The sequence below is a fragment of the Hydra vulgaris genome, chromosome 13 (assembly GCF_038396675.1).
Source record: "Hydra vulgaris chromosome 13, alternate assembly HydraT2T_AEP".
Taxonomy (NCBI): Eukaryota; Metazoa; Cnidaria; class Hydrozoa; order Anthoathecata; family Hydridae; genus Hydra; species Hydra vulgaris.
In genome coordinates, this window is record NC_088932.1 from 29,060,315 (window position 1) to 29,083,669 (window position 23,355).

The 23,355-nt window shown below is 26.3% G+C and overlaps 1 protein-coding gene across 1 annotated transcript in view; it reads left to right on the forward strand.

The window, feature by feature from the left end:
* LOC100213665 (opsin-3) overlaps positions 1-7,356 on the forward strand; it is a 42,792-nt gene extending 35,436 nt beyond the window's left edge. Inside the window, exon 2 of the mRNA XM_065815249.1 lies at positions 6,126-7,356. Coding sequence (XP_065671321.1) covers positions 6,136-7,050 — 915 coding nt within the window. The 5' untranslated portion in view covers positions 6,126-6,135 and the 3' untranslated portion in view covers positions 7,051-7,356. The remainder of the gene's footprint in view (positions 1-6,125) is intronic.
* The last annotated feature ends 15,999 nt before the right edge of the window (positions 7,357-23,355 follow it).

Here is a 23,355-nt window from a genome sequence, read left to right on the forward strand (position 1 = left end):
TCTGCGTAGAATTACTTTTGCCAAGCCTTTCTGTTCCAACTTTCATTGGTTATTCTTTTTCAAAAATATTGAGAATTTCTTTTAAGTCAACCATTGCTTTTAACATGTTTTTACTTTACGAAATCTTTCTAGCATTGCAACAAGACTGTTTCACCTTGTTTTTACAACCAGTATTAGCTTAAGTTCTTTATGAAACGTACATTTTACGTAAGTGTGTAAGACTTTATTTTTAAAAGATGACTTGCGGAACATTTAAACAATTTTTCAAACCTTTTGAATCATTAAGGAAACATTTACACTAATTTGTAAATCATCAGTAAATGTAACGCTTGTTGAGCTTTATTATGTCCAAATTTATCAAATGTAATTATATCATTACAATCATGACTAAAATTGTCGTCAAAATCTTGCAATTATGAATTTCCTTCAATACTTTTTGCGTCTAAAAGGTTTGACTTTTTGTAAAGAACATTACATACTGCTAAATGAAGTTCATGGCATAACACAGCTAATGTTCAATACTACCTAGCCGTCCAAGTTTTTTTATTACGAATGCTCCGTCAGTGACTCTTGGTATGATGTGCCTTTCCATTGATAAATTGAAATCTGACAGTTTCTTTTCTACTAGTCCCACAATTTTCTCTGCAGGAATTGATCCTTTTCTTTAAGTGATACCCAAGCTCCAAACACATTGTTGATAAGTGTAAATTTATATTTAAATCACGTTGATGTTTTAAAGACATGTACTCGTCTAACGATAAAGAAAATCGTTACCCGCTTGATACTTCTTTTGTCATTTTCCAAAATCACACTTTGTTTCGCTAAATCATATTTTTTTTATATCATATTCATAACATGGGATGGATTTTTGGGTTATACCATGTTTTTTTCTGACAATGATTTTCTGATGAATTCATTTTTTATTATTCTTTTATAAAGTTCAATATAAATTTCGCTGTTCATAAAATTAAAAAATAAAAATACAAAGAAACGTTTTCAAATTTATATAAACGTTTACATAAAATAAAAAAAACGATTTATATTAACAGACAATGACTCAAAGAATATATGAATGACCGAAGTCGTCGCAATCTTTTCAAAGAACCCCTATTTGGGCTTTTAACATGTTTTTCAAGTAAAATAAAATTGTTATAAAAGTTATATAAAACTCCGTTAAAATATAATAAAATAAATTAAAAAAACTTTTTAAAAATAGCTTTCTATTCAATTGATTAAAAAGTAGAAAATAACTTTTTTCTGTTTCTGGTACTCGTGGAAATCATGTACTTAGTAATAATCACTTTTGTAAAGCCAAAACTGGAATAAATTGAAGGCAATTCATGTACGTATGTAAACAAACAAACTCATCGAAGTAAAGGAATAGAAAGTTTGGCGCCTTTTAAGTCAGATGCTTTCAAAATCAAATTCGTTTTAAATGTACATAAAGCTAAAGGCGCCAAACTTTCTATTCCTTTACTTCGATGAGTTTGTTTGTTTACATACGTACATGAATTGCCTTCAATGTCTTCCAGTATTGGCTTTACAAAAGTGATTATTACTAAGTACATGATTTCCACGAGTACCAGAAACAGAAAAAAGTTATTTTCTACTTTTTAGTCGATTGAATAGAAAGCTATTTTTAAAAAGTTTTATTTATTTATTTTATTTTCTACTTTTTCGTCTTGATAAAATTGAATTATTACACTTATTGATTATGATTAATATTCAATAAAAATTTATTTTGAATTCTGTATATAATAATTAACAAAAATATTTGGAGCATATTTTTTTTTATTAATTTAAATGTTGGTTGGGTCTTCTTCTCGGTTGATGTATTTGTTCTTTTTTGGACGCATTTTTATTTGTCTGAAATTAACAAGTGGAATATTTGTAAAATTTTTAATTAAATTTATATTGATACTTAACACTTTTTGATGCCCTCTCGGTTTCCGATATTTTTTCCGCATGAGTCTTTTTTGTTCGAATATTTTGCTCTTTAAGGCGACGATTCCTTTGAGCTTTGGTTTCAGCCTCACGAGAATCACGCTGCGACTTGGCTTTTCGACTAAGTCGAGAAGATTCTTCACCCTCATTTTCGTTTAAAACTCTTCGCTTTGCACGCCTTGCTTCTTTATCTCCCTCAGTTTCATTTTTGCGCTTCAAATGATATTTTTCACGAGCCTTTACAAGACGTCGCTCTCTATGAAGCGCCGTTTCTTTCATTTTAATAAAAATTTAATTAAATCAAAATTAAACTCACCAAATCGTTGATGTTTGTTCTTACGTTTTTCTGTTTAATTCAACTTCTTCTGTTCCTACCTTTTATTCACTATTTATCACTATTTATTAACTGTTTTCTAATTTATATTTTTTCTTTCTTTGATTTTTTTCTTAATATTCCACTTAATTCACTTAATTCCACTTCATTCACATTTTTTTAAGTTTAACAAAAAGGTTTAACAAAAAAAATCAGTGTATTAAATTTCATAGCTTTTATTTGATTTCAAAATTTCTCTTTTTATATGGAACTTAAATGAGTTTACTGATTTTACCATATTGAAATGGTTATTTTTAAAGCTGTTTCATATCTTAGGACATTGATATGTTATACTGTACTCTTTATTTTTAGTTAACTTACGAGGCAGTGTTTATGTGAGCCTCTCATTAGATCTTAGAGAACAGTTTTTGTTTTGATTTATTTAAAATGTTGTTTCAAAGTTGTTAGGTGAAAGATTTTTAAAATGATAATACATGAAGATCGTGTGTTAAAATCTGTTTTTCTCATTCAACATTTTCTGTTCCCTCATTAATGGCTTTGCATGCTCAAATCTATTTTTTTTAGTATATAATTCTGCTAGCGTGTTTTTGAACTCTAAATATTTTTTTAAGTTTAGCAAGTTGTGTACCCATACAATGCTATCATAACTAATGTGTAACTGAAATTAGTCGATTAACTTTTAAGTGTAACTAAAATTGCTCGACTAACTTTTTAGTTTGTTAATATTAGTGGACTAATATTTCAGTGTAACTAAAGTTAGTCGGCTAAAACAAGATGAAGTGATTAAAAGATAAAAAATATATATATAAATCACACTCGAGGCCGATTAATCAAGGCGTTTGAATAATACTTTTGTACTGTCCTAATAATGATTCTTATGACCCGGTCAAATTATCATAATAACACATTAAACTAAATTTGATTATTTTATTTGTCGCTATCTCAAAGACAGTTGCTTTTGCGTTTGTTGCCACTCTTTATAAGCAGTGTGCAATTAAAATCGCATCTAAAATGTTAACAAAAGCGCATAACTTTATTTAGTTATTGTGAGAATAACTATTTGTTGCTTTTTAAAAAGTTTGATTGCTTATCGGATTAGAAGACTTGAAAAAACTTCGCATCTTTTTTAACTAGATTTCAAAGTTGTCTTCCGGATATATTAGACTTGCAAAAATTTACCTAAAAATTTATATACATAAAAATTTACGTTAAGCATTGTTTGAAAATAAAAGTTAGTTTACAAGAGTGACAAAAATAATCCTCTGAATCAATTCAAAGGATTATTTTTGCAACAGTTTCTTAAAATTTTTTTTGCAACAGTTCCTTAAAAAATACGCGTTTTAAAAAGCAGGAATAACTTATAACTTGCCCGTTCTCCCTTCAAATTTTTGAAGCTAACATAAAATAAAGAAGCTAAACAATTGAGCTTTTATTTGTGCCATCTTTCATAATTATTTTCCGATAGAGTTTTTATTTTACATTACAAGATGTAATTGGGAACTTGAAAGTTGTAATTAAGAAACGTAAGATATAATTTAGAAGATGAAAGATTAATTGAAAAATGTAAAATGTAGTTTAGAACATGAGAGTTGTAAATAAGAAATCGTATAATGTAATTGAAAAGATAAAAGTTGTAATTGAGAAAAGTTTATAATATAGACCTTTGTATTTTTTACCTTTCCTTTGTATTTTTTACCTTACCTTTGTATTTTTAATTGTGTTACCTGGCCATATGGGTTGGTTTTCAATAAATAGTAATATATTATTAATAAAATAAAAAAGTGATGAAGAAGGCATTTGTGGTTTTGGTGGTAACTACACATCTTCCAAGGAAATTTAAATTTCCGCTGCGGACCCAATTGTATGCTGTCTTATATTTGACACCTAAAGTTTGCGCCAAAGTCACCCAATCATCATTTCGCTCAGCTCATTCATTAACTCTTCTTCAATCATTCAATGAAAATAAAATATAATATTTTCTTTCAACTTGTTCAGTTGTATGTACTTCATGTCTACAAATTGGACGAGATGGTTCTGGTTGTTCCAGAAGTGGTTGTAAACAAATTTGGTGAAATAAATGCTTGCACAGATTCAATTTAATAACAGACTTTCTGTTCATAGTGTATTGACAAATAACACAACGATCTTTCAATTCCATTACTGTATTACTGTATTGCTGGTGCATACAAATGCTAAATTTGATATTATTATTATGTCCAAGAACATCTTTCATAATGACCTTTAAGCTTACATTGTAAATTCGCAATTACAAATAATGTATTGTCATTTACATATTCAATTTCTTAATTACAACTTTTGTTTTTTTAATTACATATTGCGATTTCTTAGTTATATTTTAGATTTCTCAATTACAATTTAAAATTTCCTAATTACATGATGCGATTCTTAATTACATATTGCAACTTCTAACTTACATGTTTTATTTCTCTATTACATCTTACTTTTCTTAATTACAACTTTTAAGTTCTCAATTACATCTTATAAAGGTGTAAAGTTAATGCTATAATGCTATATTTTTTCAATTTCGGGTGAAATTTCACTCCTGGATAGTGCTACTTTCACCTTTTTATGTTGCATTAAATGATTAAAATTTATCGTCTGACGACGGCATAGGGTCGGATATCGGAAATAAAAGAGATATAAAGTATTGCTCTGACAAGTATATTTTTGGCTAAAAATATGTCCTTTAATAATTTTTAGTAAGATTATTATTTAACTATATCGAGTTTGATTAAACGAACTTGTTTAAACAGCCATGGGAGTGTACATACAACGAACTTGTTTAAACAGCCATGGGAGTGTACTTTCATCGACTGAGAGTTTTGGTTTGGGCAGGCAGTCAATTATTAGAAAAATTAAAAAATTAACAAATAAAAAAATTAAATTTAGTTAAATAAAAATTTGTAATACATTTCAGACGAAAAATATCATATAAAGTTTATAAGACCTATAAGAACTTACTTCCTTCCTGATGTTATTTATTACAAAAAAATATACATTAAAAATAATAAATATACATTAAAAAATAGTCAGCACTATAATCTTTGTAAATATTGGCTGCAAAAAATTTTTTTTGTGAGCTAATGTATCACTGTCACTAAGACACTCTTTTTAAATAAATTTACATTTGAAAACTTTCTGATAAATAGAAATTATTAGAAAAAAAATTATCTTAAAGTCATCTTAAATTTATTTAAAGTTATCATTGTATGTATTTTATGTGAAAAGTAAATATTTTCTGAAAGAATAAATTTTTCATTTAAACGATATAAAAAATAATCAAATTTTAATAAAAATTGAAAATTTTTTCTATATAAAAAAATTTAATTTTCCATTTAAGGAGCATTTATATCGAAGTAAGTAAAAATTAATACTTTTATCATAACTCTTTCAAAGATATAATAAAAAAATAATTCAAAATTATGAACCTTTTAATGTTGTATAAAAGCCCTAAAAGAAAACTGAGAAAATAATAAATATCAAACATCAACATATAAAATAAGCTAGGTGAATAAAAAAAGAGCAATCGCTTTTACTCAGTGTTTTTGGAGTAATTGTTCAGCTTTATGCGAATAAAAATTTTAGCAAACTCGCTCAAATTTTTATTGACGTAAACCGTCAATTTACTCCAAAAACGCTGAGTAATTGTTCAGCTTTACGTGAATAAAAAATTTAAGCAAAACTGCTTAAATTTTTGTCAACGTTATTTTTATTCACCCGACCTAATGTTTGAGTATGTTTGAATAATAAAATAACTCGATATTATTTTTTTGTTATGCAGTTCCAATTTACCAATTTTTTAAAAATTATCTTCATTACTTTTTAGGTTGTTCAAGATGATTAATGCAAGAGTTTCGAGTGTTTTTCTTTCCTTAATACTTGTGACATCAATAGTATTAAACACGACAGCGTGTTATGTTATATTGATTAAAGTAAAGAAAAAAGAACTGACTCATTTATTTATTATCAGTATATCAGTTGCGAATTTGCTGGAATCTATAATTGGATTAATACCTGAATTAGCAGCTTTAGATGAAGTTTTACTGAGAAAAACTCCATTGTGCATTACAAGCAGTTTTACGGTTTTTGGTCTAGCAATAACAAGTATTACTCATTTATCTGTGCTTTCTTTAATTAGAACAGCTGCCATAAAATGTCCAGTATTATGGAGAAATTTTTACCTAAAAATATGTAACAAGACATGGTCTAAAGCAACTTTGATATCAGTTTGCTATGGCTACGGCTTTATATGGGCAATGTTTCCTGTGATCGGTTGGTCAAAATATGACCTAGATCTCAATAATAAAAATTGTTCATTGGATTGGAAATTGTCACAATTAGACTCTTTATCTTATATTCTAACTGTACTTATCTTCTGTTACATTTTTCCTGGATTGGTCATAGCTCTGTCGTCGTACATTTGCAAAAAAGCAGTTTTTCGACAAAAAAAGAGTAAATTTTTTCATAATAAAAAAAACCAACCTATTGATACTTTAAAAAAGGTATATTTGAGAGTATGTATACTATCAGCGATAACCTATTTTGTCATTTGGACACCCTACGCGATTGTTTGCGCCTTGACTATGTTGAAAATAGTTATATCGGAGGAGTTATTCACAGTTGTTTCTATATTTTCAAAACTTTCTACGATTTCTAATGCCCTTATTAACTGCTTCATTAATAAATCCTTCAGAAAACATCTTTTTAATTTGAGATTTATTCAACTCGTTATAAAAAAAGTATTTTATTGAGCGAATTGTAAACAATAATCTCAATAAACAAAAATCTCAATAAAACGGTTAATTACGGGAAAAAAACAACAACTTTTTTTCCTTCTATTTTCTTTCTTCTTTTTGAATATCCGAGTTTTTCTTTTTCCCTCTTTTTACATTAGCATCATTAATTTATATTGAAAAACAACACATATTCATAAGCATACGCACAAAAACAACACTAGCTGCTTCCAGTATTTTCATTTTTGGTACTTTTTGTTTAAATTTAATTTCTATCAAACAATATTAATTCTTACTCAAATTTTTTCGCATATTATTTATCAGAATTAAATTTTGTACAAAAGAGTGTTAATAGTATTTGAATTTTGCAAATCTATTTTTGGTCTATTTTACGTTAATTTTATAATAATAGATTTCAAATTAAACTTTAACTCGATTGCAATAATATGATTTTTTTTACAATGTTTTATTTGGTTTGTGCTTAATTTTATTGATCAAAAAAAAAAAAAAAAAATTATAATAAAATTTCCGTAATTATGATTCATCCGTAATTAACCTTTCTCGATACAAAAAGGTAGGGAACAACTAATTTCTAAAAAAAGATGGATTCTTATTTCATTTTTATTTTTATAAAAATCATTGAGGTAAACTCACAGTAAAACGTATTGAAGCAGATTATTAGCATTGAGAGAAAATTATTTGCGAACTTATTGGTTTCATTATTAACTTTCTGCACATAAAATTACAAAGAGCTTTTGTTAAAATTTTTATTGAAATTAAAAAGTAGCAATTAAAATTATTGTTTTTTTTTTTAATTCTAAACGTTGAATGTCTTATCACGTAATTTAGCAAGGTTTTAGACAAGAATTAACTATTTTAAAATAGCAGTAGATACATGTTTTGTTAGGTAATGGTAGTACTGTATGTTTAAACCTACCATTTTTCGTTACAAATATTTTACGTTAATATTAAATAAAAAATAATTACAAAAAAAGTTATTATTCTGATTTCAAAGCTATAAAACTAATAGCTATCTATTTTTGAGATTTTTTGAACTTCAGTGTTATTAAAGTAGTAACCACGACCAGCAGTGAACCGTAAAATCTATTTTTGAGATTTTTTGAACTTCAGTCTTATTAAAGTAGTAACCACGACTAGCAGTGAACCGTAAAATCTATTTTTGAGATTTTTTGAACTTCAGTTTTATTAAAGTAGTAACCACTACCAGCAGTGAACCGTAAAATCTATTTTTGAGGTTTCTTAAACTTTAATCTATTCTTGAGATTTTAAAATTTTTAAAGTAGTAACCCAATTTCAGACTGATTAAATAAATATATATTTTAAAACTGGAAAGTGATGTGTTCTCATCATTTAAGTAGTTTGGTTTTATCCAGCCCAATTTTTTTCAAATTCAAAATTTAGTTAAATCAAGTTAGACCTGGCATTAAAGTGACTGTGAAAGATAATAATAATAATAAAAAATTGGTTTGGAAGAGATTTAATAAAACAGCAATAAAAATCCATAGAAAAAAAGGAATTCCCTTACGTTTACAATTTATATTACCTAGCAGAAAGCAACCCGTAATACGGCTTACGGTCGGTCTGTTACTTAATTTATAGTGGCTTCCACAATTTAAAGTTGCGAAACCTTAACTAATACCCTGTAAGAAAAACGCATTCAAATTAAAAAATTAAACTATCTGTAAAATTAAAATAAATTAATTTACTAATTATTTAACGTTATTTGAGTAATTTACAACTGACATAGGTCATATCAGTGTATGGCAGGACCATTTTCCTAGACATTACTAAGTTCAACACAATACGTTTTTAGTTGCTGACACAAAATAATAACACTTCATCATGCCTTAAATTGACGAAAGATTAGAGTTATTAATTTTTTGGTATCCCTTTGATACATGTTTCTTTAAAAAAGGAAATTGTCTTTAAAACGATAAATGCACTCAACTAAATAAATTTATTATAAATAACTAAGCAATTGAGTACAAATACGTTTCAAACAAAAAAAAGTCGATTTACAATCAAACATGTGTATAACAAATTGTAAAAAAATATGTAATTTTTGATCTTTTATATTGCAATAATGCGTCATATGACAAACCTAAAATAAAAATTGTAACAGATAAGTAGACATAAAAGAAAAACAAAACAAAACAAAAAAAACAACTGGAATTCAATTTACCTGCTTTTCGGTAGCCTGTTGTCATACTTAAACTGCTGTCATGATGCAACTTGTCGGTGTTGTTTTATGACGTTATTTCACGTTGGCTTTTGGTAAACTTTAGTTATATTTAAAAGACATTATAATAGATTTAAAATATTTTAATTAAAAAGAAAAAAAAAATGCTTCAAGGAGCCAAACTAAAAACATTAAAGATAAAAAATCAAATAGATATAAATAAATTGCATTTATATAGCTAAATAGTCTTGGCTTATAGTAAATTTTAAAAGCAGTGTTTTCAATAAATTAAACTACCAATTAATTATTTTTAACAAATAGAATGTAGCATCCTATAATATATATATAACTAAAAAAGTTATAAATATATAACTATATATAACTAAAAAAGTTATAAATATCTTCACTGATAGAAGACATTTACAACCTTTTAGTTGCTGTTTTTTCTTCGGTGTCTCCCAACACCTCGGTATGGATGAGCTTCAAATAGAGGGCTCATCCATACCGAGGTGTTGGGAGACACCGAAGAAAAAACAGCAACTAAAAGGTTGTAAATGTCTTCTATCAGTGAAGATATTTATAACTTTTTTAGTTATATATAGCCATTACTTTGCCACTTATTAAAGGACCTCTCCGAGAGAGGCCCTGAGTGTTGGGAGCGATATCTTTTGTATTCCTCAAATGTTAACGACTCTAAAATTACAAATAGAAGGATATAATAAAATTTAAAAATATTTACAATTTTTTTTAATCAAAATATAAAGCATAACCTCACCATTTTCACAGGATGAAGAGGATGCTAAAAATAAATTTAAAAAAGTAAATTAAAAAAAGTTAAACTTGTGAGAAATTTAATTTTAATAAAAATACGAGTAAAACGCAAACAGTTTTAAAATGTCATATTTATATTAAATAATTCTTTCCCCTATTGCACATATTTCTCCGAAAAAAATATATAAAATTTAAAACACAGCCCTACCAGTTATGCTTCTACCAGACATTAAAGACAAAAAATATACCTCAGAATAATTGATAGAATTATATTTACATATAAATAAATATTTAACAATAATTTTTTTTACCTATGGGTAAATAACGAAGTTTAATAACGAAAAAAATTAATTAACGAAGTTTAATAACAAAAAAAATATTTGAAAAGTAATTTAAATAATAAGAAATACTTAAAAGCAAAACTAAATAATAATCTTAAGTCATTATTTAGTTTTGTATTTCACAACAAAATGCATCTTCTTTACCAGACTTGGCAATGAATGCTATTAACTCACTAAAAAAAAAAAGGCTGCAAAACTGTAGATTAATCTGTGTCTAATTAATTTGTAGATGAATTAATTTTTAGAGTGCATGATACATTAATTTTGAGAGCGCACAATATATAACTTTATATTGTTTCAGTTTAGATTTGAATAATGGTTCAATTAACTGGCCTGTTGAGCGTAAAGTATGTTTAAAGTTTTAATCCATAGAGATCATGAAAAACGGAATTGTGGAAATTTACTTCTGTAACCGATCTATAAAATATTATACATATTTAGCTCGTTAGCTCGTAAAAGTATTTGTTATTTCGAAAAGTGGTTTTACGTTTTTGTTTTTTAAAATCTATTATTGTTTATGCATGTTTCTGTTTTTGATAGTGTGTTTTTAGTTCGCCTTTAGAAGTACTTAAGGCAACATTAAAGTAATTTAAGTACAAAACTGAAAAAAAATTTCAATGCTGATAGTTTTTCAATGCTGATAGTTTTTAATATTTTGCTGCCAATAAAGCCAATGTGCTTGTTCCAGGTTTTCGTCAATGAGAACACCTAGGAATTTTGTCAAGAATCTGATTTAGAAAAGAAATAGGAATTTTTTATTTTTTATTTAAAGTATGGGATATTGAAATTTTGTTTCATCTAATTTAATAGAGAGTTTATTTGCTTTGAACCATATTGAAATGTTTTCCAACTCATCGTTTACTTGTTCGAACATTTGAGGTATATATTTTCCTGAAATAAAAATGTTACTGTAGTCAGAAAACATTATTGTTGATATATTTGACGCTCTTCAGAGATGGTTCACAAATATTAGAAAAAGCAGAAGCTTTCTTGAGACACTCCGCTAGAAATCATTGAGTGATTAGTAAGTATTATTTCCACTGTATATGAATTGCGTATGTTTACTTATAAAGGTTATCCGCAAACCACCTATTTATACCTTTTTTTGTCTTATATTCTATTCTTTTTTACCGCTATTTTGTTGTAATCAGAAAAAGAAGAATGACGCTGTGCAATTCGTACCAGCGTCATTGTTCTTTTTCTGATTCGTTGAAATTGGCGGAAACACGATAAAATCAAGCCAGCAGATGAAATATGTATACTGACTAAAAAACGGCGGAATCGAACGTTAAAGAAAGGAGGTAAGTCTGTTTCCCTTTTTTTACACTATTTGATGTAATAATTACACTGTCCTACTAGTCGTTCCTTGCAAGCGTGGATATACGTAACTTATTTATATTTTTTTATGGTGTTAGCCGATCCATTCTTCTTCATTAATAAATACATTTTTTTCCGATTCACTTTGCCCATTAAAACACTGAAGTAGAAAACTATGTTTAGTCATAGTCGGGTAAATCGTACCTGTGATGGTAGGGTAAATCGTACCTGTGGTATTAATTACCCCAACCTCTAAAGATAACAAAAGGCAGCGTTGGTACTGCTTCATGTGTGATGAAGAGGATATGATCCAGTGTTTAATTTGTGGAGCATGGGTACATGTTGCATGCTCATCATGTGAGTCTCAAAATGGGTCACATGATAGTTATATATGTGAATTATGTCAATAAATATATTTTACAAGTGTAGAATGAACCAGTTATTGTTTTATTTATTACTTATTATTAGTGCTGAGCTTTATTTTTCTTCATACCCTTTGGTACTTATTAGCCTCACTAGTGGTACTACTTGAACCTTCTTGTGGGTAATTAGTACCACCTTGTTTATTTTTAGTTTTTATTAGTGTGCTCTTTATTTTAATATTTACATCTTGAAATCATGATTGTTTGTTTTAATTTCATCAATGCTTGTTTCTATCTAAAAATAAACTTTTTCCTACATTTAGTTTTATTTTTATTAATTTTTTTCTTTAGGGGATACTATATAGCCCCCTTTCCCCTATACATATATATATATACATATATATATATATATATATATATATATATATATATATATATATATATATATATATATATATATATATATATATATATATATATATGCAAAATTATAACCTGACCGAAAATTCAAGATCTCACCAATAAATGATCATTACTAAATCATTCAACAAATTAGCATCTAACAAAATCTAATAGTCTAATGTTTTCTAAAATTAGCAAGGGATATGTTTTTCCAAATATGTACAATTGGCATTTTTTTCAATTCATCGACATTAGATTAACGTTTAGAACAAACGTTCATAAAATGTCTATATTTCAAAGTATTTTAGACGTCTATTATAGGATTATTATACGTATATAAAGCGTTTAGATTTTGCCTAATTTACGTTTAAATCTAGTCTAATTAACGTATATATAGCGTTAAGATTTTGATCTTATCTAATAGTTTCTTTGATTTAGTTAACGTAATTTCAATTTATGTAAGTTTTAAAACTAATATAAATTAAAATTACGTTATAACTTTTTACCTTTATATAAGTAATAAGAGCTATAAAGGTCTTGAAATTTATAAATAAGATATAGCTATAAAATTAATGAAATTTATAAATAAGATATAGTTTAAAAGATCTGGTCTTATTTTTTATATTTTTTATAACTATTATAATATGTTTATAAACTTTTATACCATACTACTTATACTATACTTTTATTTTATAAAATTATGTATAAAGTTATAAACTTATATAAAACATTTTCATATGATGATTCTATAGCTTCTAACTACAGGCCTATTTCTATTTTATCATGCATTTCAAAAATATTAGAGCGCATAATGCACAATAGGCTTTACAACTACCTGTTAAACCACCACCTGCTTAATAATAACCAATATGGTTTTCAAAAACACCATTCAACAGAACACGCTATAGCCAAACTTGTCAACGAAATTTTAAATGGGTTTGACAACAATAAATACACTCTTGGGGTTTTTCTCGATCTTTCAAAAGCGTTTGACACAGTTGACCATGAGATTCTTCTTTATAAACTGTATAATTATGGAATAAGAAATAACAATTTAAAATGGTTTCGCTCTTACCTTAATAATCGGAAACAAGCTTTATCATATGACAACACTGTAACACGACTTAAAAACATTACTTGTGGGGTCCCACAAGGATCAATTCTTGGTCCATTGTTATTCCTCGTTTACATTAACGATATCTACTTATCTTCTAACATACTTAACTTTGTCCTTTTTGCTGATGATACGCAAGTATTCTTTAGCCACACAAACATTAGCCTATTATTTAACACTGTTAATCAAGAACTTGAGAACCTGAACGAATGGTTTAAGGCTAACAAACTCTCTTTAAATGTCGAAAAAAGTAAATATATTCTTTTTACAAAATTATCAAAATCTGAAACCCTCCCCTTAAAACTACCTGATTTACTAATTGATAAAACAAAACTTAAACGAGAATACTCAATCAAGTTTTTAGGCGTAATTCTTAATGAACATATTAGCTGGAGTAATCATATCAAAGTAATAGAAAATAAAATATCTAAAATTATTGGTATTATGTATAAAACAAAACATCTCCTGAACGCAAATTGTTTAAAAAATATTTATTTTGCATTTATTCATAGCTACATCAGCTACTGCAACGTTATCTGGGCAAGTACTTATCCTTCAAAGTTAAATACAATCTACAAAATACAAAAACGAGCAAGTCGCTTGATATTAAATGCAAATAAATACGCTAGTGCCAGACCACTACTAAGAGAAATTGGAGTGCCTAATGTCTATGAAATAAATATTCTTAATATACTTATTTTTATGTTCAAGTTTAAAAATGGTATGCTACCAAGCATTTTCCAAACTTACTTTTTTTCTTTAAACCACAAATACGAAACTAAATACTCAATAAATAACTTTTTTATACCTAAAACATTATTAAAACAAGCTGATTTTTCGATATCTTGCCGAGGGCCGCGGTTATGGAACTTGGTTTTAACGAGTAATATAAAAACTTTAACCTCAACTCAACAATTTAAACGTGCAACAAAACAACACTTATTTGATTTTGATACAAAGCAATTACTATCTTTTTATTAAAAATTTTGATAATGTTATTTAATTAATATCTAATAAATTGACGCAACATGTTAATTATATTGTATGGTACTTAAAACATGTTTGATATTATTCTATATTATAATAATAACGCAATTTGTAAATGCAATATTTATTATAACTTACGCCATTTGTAGATGGAATATAAAACAGAATTTATTTGGTTTTGTATGTATATATGAACGGACTTATATTTGCATGTATGTGTGTGTGTGTGTGTGCGTGTATAATAAAAATAAAAGTAGAATAAAATAGAGAATTAAAAATAATAATAATTTTAAAAAATAATTAAAAATTTTTTTTTTTTCTTCTTCTTTTTTTTCTGCAAATAGTAAATTGATTGTTAAATCAGTTTTCTCTTTAGTTTCTACTTTCCTTTTTCATTTTTATCGGCTGAATTTTTTAGTTATATTAACGGGGCTGGATGATAAGACCATGTCTTCTGCCGGCTCCGGTCGAAACTTTAATGTTATATTTTTATGTTGTAAAAACATTGTAAAAGCTTATTTCTTTTTAATGACGAAATAAATAAATAAATAAATATAGTGGGGAGTTAGAGGGGGATTTAGAGAAAAATGTTTGTGCAATATACTTGTTTATGTTTCGATAATTAAAAAAAATTAAATGATCAAGCTTTTTGCAGTGGAGATTTTATAGTAACAATTTCTATCAAATATTTTTTAAATTTAATCTCATTAGCAGAAAATAAAAGTTTACATGAGGATTAAGTCAAAGATTGCAAATAAAAGTAATAAACTCATAAACAAATATTTTGGATCACTGTTTTCTCTGGTTTATGCATTATCAAAAATCTTTCTAGAATGCCGTTTACCACTTGTTCATCATGCACCTGTTTGCGCAACACCATCTTCTACATTCGTATTTTGATCGTCTGATTTCTTAACCTGATTTGTAACCGCAAAAAACTAGTCTTAAATAGTTAGCATTTTAAATGTACATTCACAAATCAAGATTGAAATTACACAGAACAACCATATATATATATATATATATATATATATATATATATATATATATATATATATATATATATATATATATATATATATATATATATATATATATATATATATATATATATATATATATATATATATATATATATATATATATATATATCAAGATCAAATCAAGATTGCAATTACACAGAACAACCATATATATATATAGGATTTTCTGAATGGAAGTTTCCGAAATTATCTGTACCAAACATGTTTTTTTTTTGACATTAAAAAATTATTAACGTCGCGACATAACATATGCAGTGGTTTTAACCAGCTCTGTTCCACAAATTTTCTTTAGCAAATGTAAATAAATTAAGCTAAAATGCATCTAAAATAAAAAAATAAATATTTAGTTATTAAACCTCTAGATTATTGCTAGGATGAATACCTACTGTTACACAATTATACTAGAGTTTACAACATGAATTTAAACTGTTTATAAAACTTACAAAAAAAGTTCTTGCAGCATGACTTTCATAAAGAGAGATCAGCAACTCATTTTTTAACTGTTTCAATGTCGCCATCAATAATTTCTAAAACATCAGAGTCCATTGGTTTTTTGGCATTTAGGAAGGTATATTAGTAAGATAGATTAGTAACTTCCATGAATTAAAATGGCGCACCCGACACTTGTTTATTTTTATTTATAAGTCGTTTTGCTTTCAGTTGTAGTTAGGAAGTGACTTTTGAAAACGCATTTAAGTCTAATTTCATTATTTAGTCAATAAATAATAATTTTTTAATAAGTATTTTATTTTGTTTTAATTATGCCTGTTTAAACCGCGTGACTTAAGCTGTTATGTGAGTCTTCTGAACAATGGTTACTATATTGTAATATAATATAAGTTTATTAAACGTCGATCAAACGTTGACAATAAACGTCGATTTAACGTTTAGAATACACTTTTAGAATAACTTTATTTAATGAAATAATATTAGAATAAACGTTAAGAATCGACTTACATTAGTCAATATTGTAAACCTTTAATCGACCTTAATTGTTTAATTAAGGTCGATTAAAGGTTTACGATATTGACTAATGTAAGTCGATATTCTAGACGTTAAATCGACGTTTAGTTAACGTATATATAAAAAAGTTTGAAACATACATTTCAAATCAACCCAGCAGACAAGAATAAGTTTTTAAAACGTTTTAAACACGCATATTGAAATCGCTCCTAATACGTTTTTTTATAGTATAGAACGCAAATCTGAGAACACGTATCGAAAAGTCGTTAATAATGCGTCTTAAAAATACGTGTGTTATCCCAAGTAAAAAAACGTATTTTAAACGTTTTTCAGAACTTTCATAAGATGTCTAAAATGCGTTATTTTTTAGTATAGAACCCAAATCTAAAAATTGATGTATTTTAAACCGCTAAATTTAGAGGTTTAGCAATGTTTATAAACATTGTGTCTTTTTAACAAATTCAAACCATAAAAAACGACAAATAAATTTTTAGTTTGAATTGAAAATTTCTGATAAAACAATATATACAGTAAATTATATATACATATATATATATATATATATATATATATATATATATATATATATATATATATATATATATGTATATATATATATATATATATATATATATATATACATATATATATATATATATATATATATATATATATATATATATATATATATATATATATATATATATATATATATATACATATGTATATATATATATTTTTTTTATAATAAATTATATATATGTATTACATAATGAATATAAAATGAAATTAATTAGTTCTATTTTGGCGAAAGTTTTAACTCAGCGGGTGCATTTTTCAACTACAATTTTTCGTATAGATCTTTGATCAGCATTTGACCATTTGGCCATAACTGCGCCTATAATTTTATTAATATTATTATATGTATATATTATATAAAACTGTTAGTACAGCTAATTATAACTGATCTCACCGTAAATTGCACTATTGTACTCTAATTTGTCAAAGAAAATCTTGAAGTACCTTTATGGTCCTTTCCCTTCAAATTCATTTTTGATCGTAGCTCAACAACGAATAATCTGAAAAATGAAATGATATGAATAAATTATATATATAACCAGATAATTAACTATTAAAAAAGTATATTTTTAAATCATATTCACAACTTAAATCGAAATGTTTTTAAATTGTTACCAGAATAAAATATAATCATTTAAAAAGTGTATTAGTTATAAATTTACTTTGTTATTATATTGCGTGTAAGTTGTTCAAAATTGTCGCCACCAATACCTTTTAGCTTTTCCAACTGCAAGTAAATTAAAAAAAAAAAAATTAAATATAAATTTCATAACCCAGAGAAAAACTAAATAAATCTTCATTTTAGTTCTAGAAAAATCTGCAACATGATTTAAAAGCATATATAGAAAAATACCATGTTGGCTGAATGCTCCTCATTTTTGTGTGTGCAAAATTAAATCAGAGCGCCATTGATTTAAAATTTAAAAGTATATTTATGGATAATAAAATCATATAAAATACCAAAATCTTCTTTTCATCCATGTCCTTTAGTGCATTTTTTCTTTTTCCAATGTTTCAACATCCATGATCATATTTATTTCATTTGGAGTCCCAATTTTGTTATTAACTTTTAATAATGTATTTATTCAATCTCAAATCTCAATTAATAATGAAAGGTTTTTTTTGATATTCTAAAATAAATTTTATAGCCAAATATAATTGAAAACAATATATTTGGATGTAAAATAAACTCAATAAAATATAAAACATACTAGCTGTTGACATGAGACACTCTTCTAAGTGAGTACTCCCATCTGATTCAGCATCTGATTGTAGACATTGCTTAGATGAAGTATTTTCCAGATTTTTAAATTTCTGTGATTAAATACTTTTATTTATAATTCCTTGATTTGGAATTTGCAATGATATAATTATATAATCAATTATTCATTTTTTAAGTTCATTAACTCATTAATTTATATTATTTCTCATTCAATTTCAATAAAAGTAGAACTTCAGTATATCTGATTCAGGAGAAAACATTCTAAACAAGTCTAGTATGGGTTTTGATTGACAAGAAGAATTTGATTGAAGAAGTTGAGTTAGCGGAGCTACGTGACATGATGATGAGCTTGGCAAATAAATGCCTACAAATACAAAATGCCAATAAAATAAGATTTTAAATCTACCATAGCATTTAAAATTAAAAATTTCAATTAATATTTATTGTTTTTCAAGATAAATCTCTTACAATCATCTTATATTTCTTAAATATAATTTAAACAATTTCTTATTTTAAACATAACTTCTACATCTGCATCTTTTGGGAGTATACGCCCTTGTTTTCTAAGCATGGTTAGTAACTTATTTGTTCAAAGTCTTGGAAGATTATACTTGCTTACAATGACAGCTAAATCTTAGCTTAAAGTTGGATTATCTTTTCTATCAACATTATCTTCATTGTTATAACAAAAATCAAAATCTGAAGGTGTGTTTTATTCACTAATGTTAGAATAATATTTGATCTCTTCTTCTTCAAGACATACAGATTCCCTTAATAAATTATCAGCATTGTTAATTAAGCAATTATTTTCTGGGTGAGTTTACTGCTTAGTATAGGTGTGACTGGGAATTGAAATTCATCTTTTAAAAAAGCAGCTAGTTTACCTTGTACCCTTCCGAAAATAAACCATTTATTTTTATTTAATTTACTTATAACTATAAAAACATATGTTAAATTACAATCAACATTGACCTTAAATTCAAAGCTAAAACAAATTTTGAAATAAGAGCTTTTTTCTTTATTCTAAAATCTATATATAAACATGTGGGTGTATATATATATATATATATATATATATATATATATATATATATATATATATATATATATATATATATATATATATATATATATATATATATATTTATATATATATATATATACATATATATATATATATTTATATATATATATATATATATATATATATATATATATATATATATATATATATATATATATATATATATATATATATATATATATATATATATATATATATACATACATACACACTTGCAAGTCTCTTAAGGAACAGTATATGTTCTTTACCTATTATGTTGCTTTAAAGAGACTGCTAAAAGGCAAGACAAGAATAAATTAAAAATTAAAGAAGTTGAGTTACGTGACTTGATGATGTTACATGATGTTAAAAATGTTATTCATTTGTAATAAAAAAAGAATTTTTTTTATTACTGCTGAATAACATTCTGTTTAAATTTTTTTAAGAGTCTTTAGCATTTTTTCACATAAATTTTTTGTTAATAAATTTTAAAGAAAAATATTTATGTTTTCTAAAATCTCTATGAAAATACGCTTCTTTTGAGACCCAGGTTGACATACTTTTGTATAATTTTTTTTTCGACAATATAATAATATATATAATTCGACTTTACCCTAAATACTTAAGATTTGAACCTATATATCTTTACAACTTGACGTGATGGCAAAAAAAGAGTTGCGTAAATGAAATCAAAATGAGAAATGCTATACAAAAAACAAATTGTTTGCTCGGCACTAGAAAATTTTTTTCTTTTGTTGACCTGTGTAATAGGTCGCTAAACGTTTTATCGATTTTTCGACCAATTTCGACTAAATATTGACCAATTCTGAACAAATCTGTGTTTACTGTGAAGATGCCGCATATGTTTGTAATGAGATTTAAATCGGATGAGAGCGCTGGCTAATCCAATAATTGAATTTTCTTGCTAGTGAACCATGCGATGTTTGACTTTCCTCTATGAACTCATTATCTTGCTTGAAAATAAAAATACGTTTCCAAATTTTGTTAAATATCCTTTAAATGATCATTCAAAAATTTCTATATCCTTCAGCATTTAATTTTTTAAGCAAATTTCAAAAAAAAAAATTTTTAAGTAATTTTGACCAGATTTGAAAAACTCGAATTAGACAGAAAAGCCTGAGGGTTTGATATTTTTGATAACCCAGGTTGGAGTAAGAAGGTTCATCCTTTTGCTGAAATTCTTTTTCTCTTGTAAGAGAGAATAAGAAGTTCAGTAAAAGGGTGAAACTTTACAGTTAACAATTTTATAAGATATTTTTTATATTGATATTTTCACCTAAAATTAAAACTTTTTTATGCTTGCAGGCAGCAGAGAGTAACATAAGGAAAAATAGAACAAAGGAAGAGCAATCAATGAAATTGAAAATTTAATCTTGTTATAAAATTGAAGCCAGTTCTAATACAATTTTTTATTTGCTTTATATTTATGATTTTTAACATAGTATTGTGCAAATTAATTGCATTATAATTAAAAACAACAAAAATCCAGAAATTTCTCCAATATTGTAAAAACTTATACACTAATATTTTGTGTGTCCTTTTAGTGCTTGGCATAGAATCTACCAAATTTTTACCAATGTTTTAGATTTTTAGTAGGGTAGTGGTAGTGGTAGTGGTGGTAAGCTTAGTTTTAGTAGTACAGTACAAATTTTTTCACAATTGCTCAGAAATTCTCAACTATATTGAGATCCGGGGAGTCACCAGACCATATAAGTGTTTTAATATTATTTTTTACCATAAATTTCTTGACTTTTTTGGACGTATGACATGAGGCTAAATCCTGCTGCAATATTCTGTTTCCATTCGAAAACTTTTAACATCTCTGGAATAAATGTGTTTGTCGAACGTCAATGCAAGTATCAGAGTTCATTATGCCAGTAACTAGGTAGAATGCTCCTGATCCAACAGCAGAAAATGGCATATGGTCCAATGTGTCCAGATCTTGTTGGCTCATCATCAGAGCGACGAAAAAAATTTTATTGCTGGTCTTGCTCTTCGAAATGTGATTCATCCAAAAAAAACCTGTAGTCAATAAATAAATAAGTTAACAATTATCAAGTGTTATTAAATAATTAAATAACAAGTCTCTTCAAGTAAATATAATAAATAAAATAGCTATAAATTTAACAACTACATTTTGTCGTACCCTTCTCAATTGTTCTGTAGTCCGCTTTTTGCATTCCTTTACCGATAATAGACGCTTCTTCTTTGCATCTGTGTGTAATGGTTTTTTAGAAGATTTTCTGGCAAACCTCCTAACAACTATCAACCTGTACAGTACTCAAGCAGACATGGATGTCATGCATAACTAAATCATTCATTAGTTCATCACTTGTTTTCTTTGGATTTTTGATACTCTCCAGCATCAGATATCGGTCATCTCTCACTGAGTTCTTTCGTTTTCGACCACATTTTACTTGTCTTAATAGTTGCAAAGCAATACTTCTTGACCAGGCTAACTGTATATAGATAAACTGGACATAATGTGGCTATTTCCCATTGAGATTTATTAGAATACTAAAGTAAAAATAATATTTCAGATCTTTTTCTTGGTGTAGAGTCGATCTCTGTTTACTTACTTTTTTTTAATTTACTTATCCTTCTAATCACAGTTAAATAGAGAAAACGTAGAATAAAATAAAAAAAATATTTGATGCAACTACTTTGCTTAATACTGTAACTATAACCAAAAAAAAAAATTCTAACAGTACAGTAACAAGAGAAATTCTAATAGATGTGTTTGCTCGGAGCGTTGCTCTTATGTTTACGTTAAGTAATGTTTTAGCAAATTTATGCAGAAAGTGAAAAGTGCCATTTTAACTGATGTTGCTGTTGATCATAGAGATATACGTTGCAGTAAACTGGGTAAATATTTTAAAAATCAAAATAATGTGAAGCAAGTCATCAGCAAAGAGTTAGAAAAAAATGTCAATATTGAAGATGACCAAGCTTAGCCCCTTTGGTAAATGAACTTTCTTACCTTATACTTAGCTTTAGCAATTTAACAGAAGAATGGAGAGAAAAGCCTTTTATTTTTACCGCAGTATTAGCATGTTCAATCTTTGTTTAAAGTTTTAGAAAATAATGCTGAAAAACTTTTAGGTATCAATGACTATTCAGAGTGAGCTGTCAATACAATGCAGCAATATGTTGGTTGTTACAAGCAATCGATGAAAAAACTGAACAGACTGCTTCCTGTGGACAAAGTTCGTTCTGCTTTCAGGATCTTCGGAAGAGCTTCGCTAGTCTAAGCAAAAAAAACTCAGATTAGATAAATTATAGAAAATATTTGATAAATTATACTAAAAAAAACATCAGATAAACTATTGAAAAAAGTTTAACTTGCAGAAAATCTTGTTAAATATTTAATTGTTTTTGTTAAGTAAAATTGCAGTAATGATTAAAAGCATATTATTTTAAAATATTTTTGAGACTTTAAACAAATTTTAAAATATGTTTTGGTGCTGAAGTTAAAATTGTTTGGCAAAGCAGACATTAGCTGAAAAAACTCTTTCCCTCAAAATACTCTTATAAGTATATAGTAAGTACCCTCTTTTAAGTATAAGACGGACTGCATCTTCAAAAAATATTATTTTTTAAACAACATTAAAAATGTATTCATTTTGTTAAAAACAACTATTGTTTTCATCAAAACTGTTGTGATGAAAACAATAATTTAACACAATATACTCCCGCTTATGGTTAAATATGGCATACGTTTTTAAAAGAAGAACTCAAATCAAAACAAAAAACTCGAAAAAAAAATACCGCTTTTAGTTCTTCTCTTTGTAATATAATAGACATATATAAAATTTATTTTCATTATTTATTACCATTATAGTTCTTTAAAAATAGTCCGTCTTTTTTAAAATAGACTTAATCAGGCACCCGTTGCAACAAGAACTTTTCTGATATCATTTAAATGTGTTTTTGTTTCG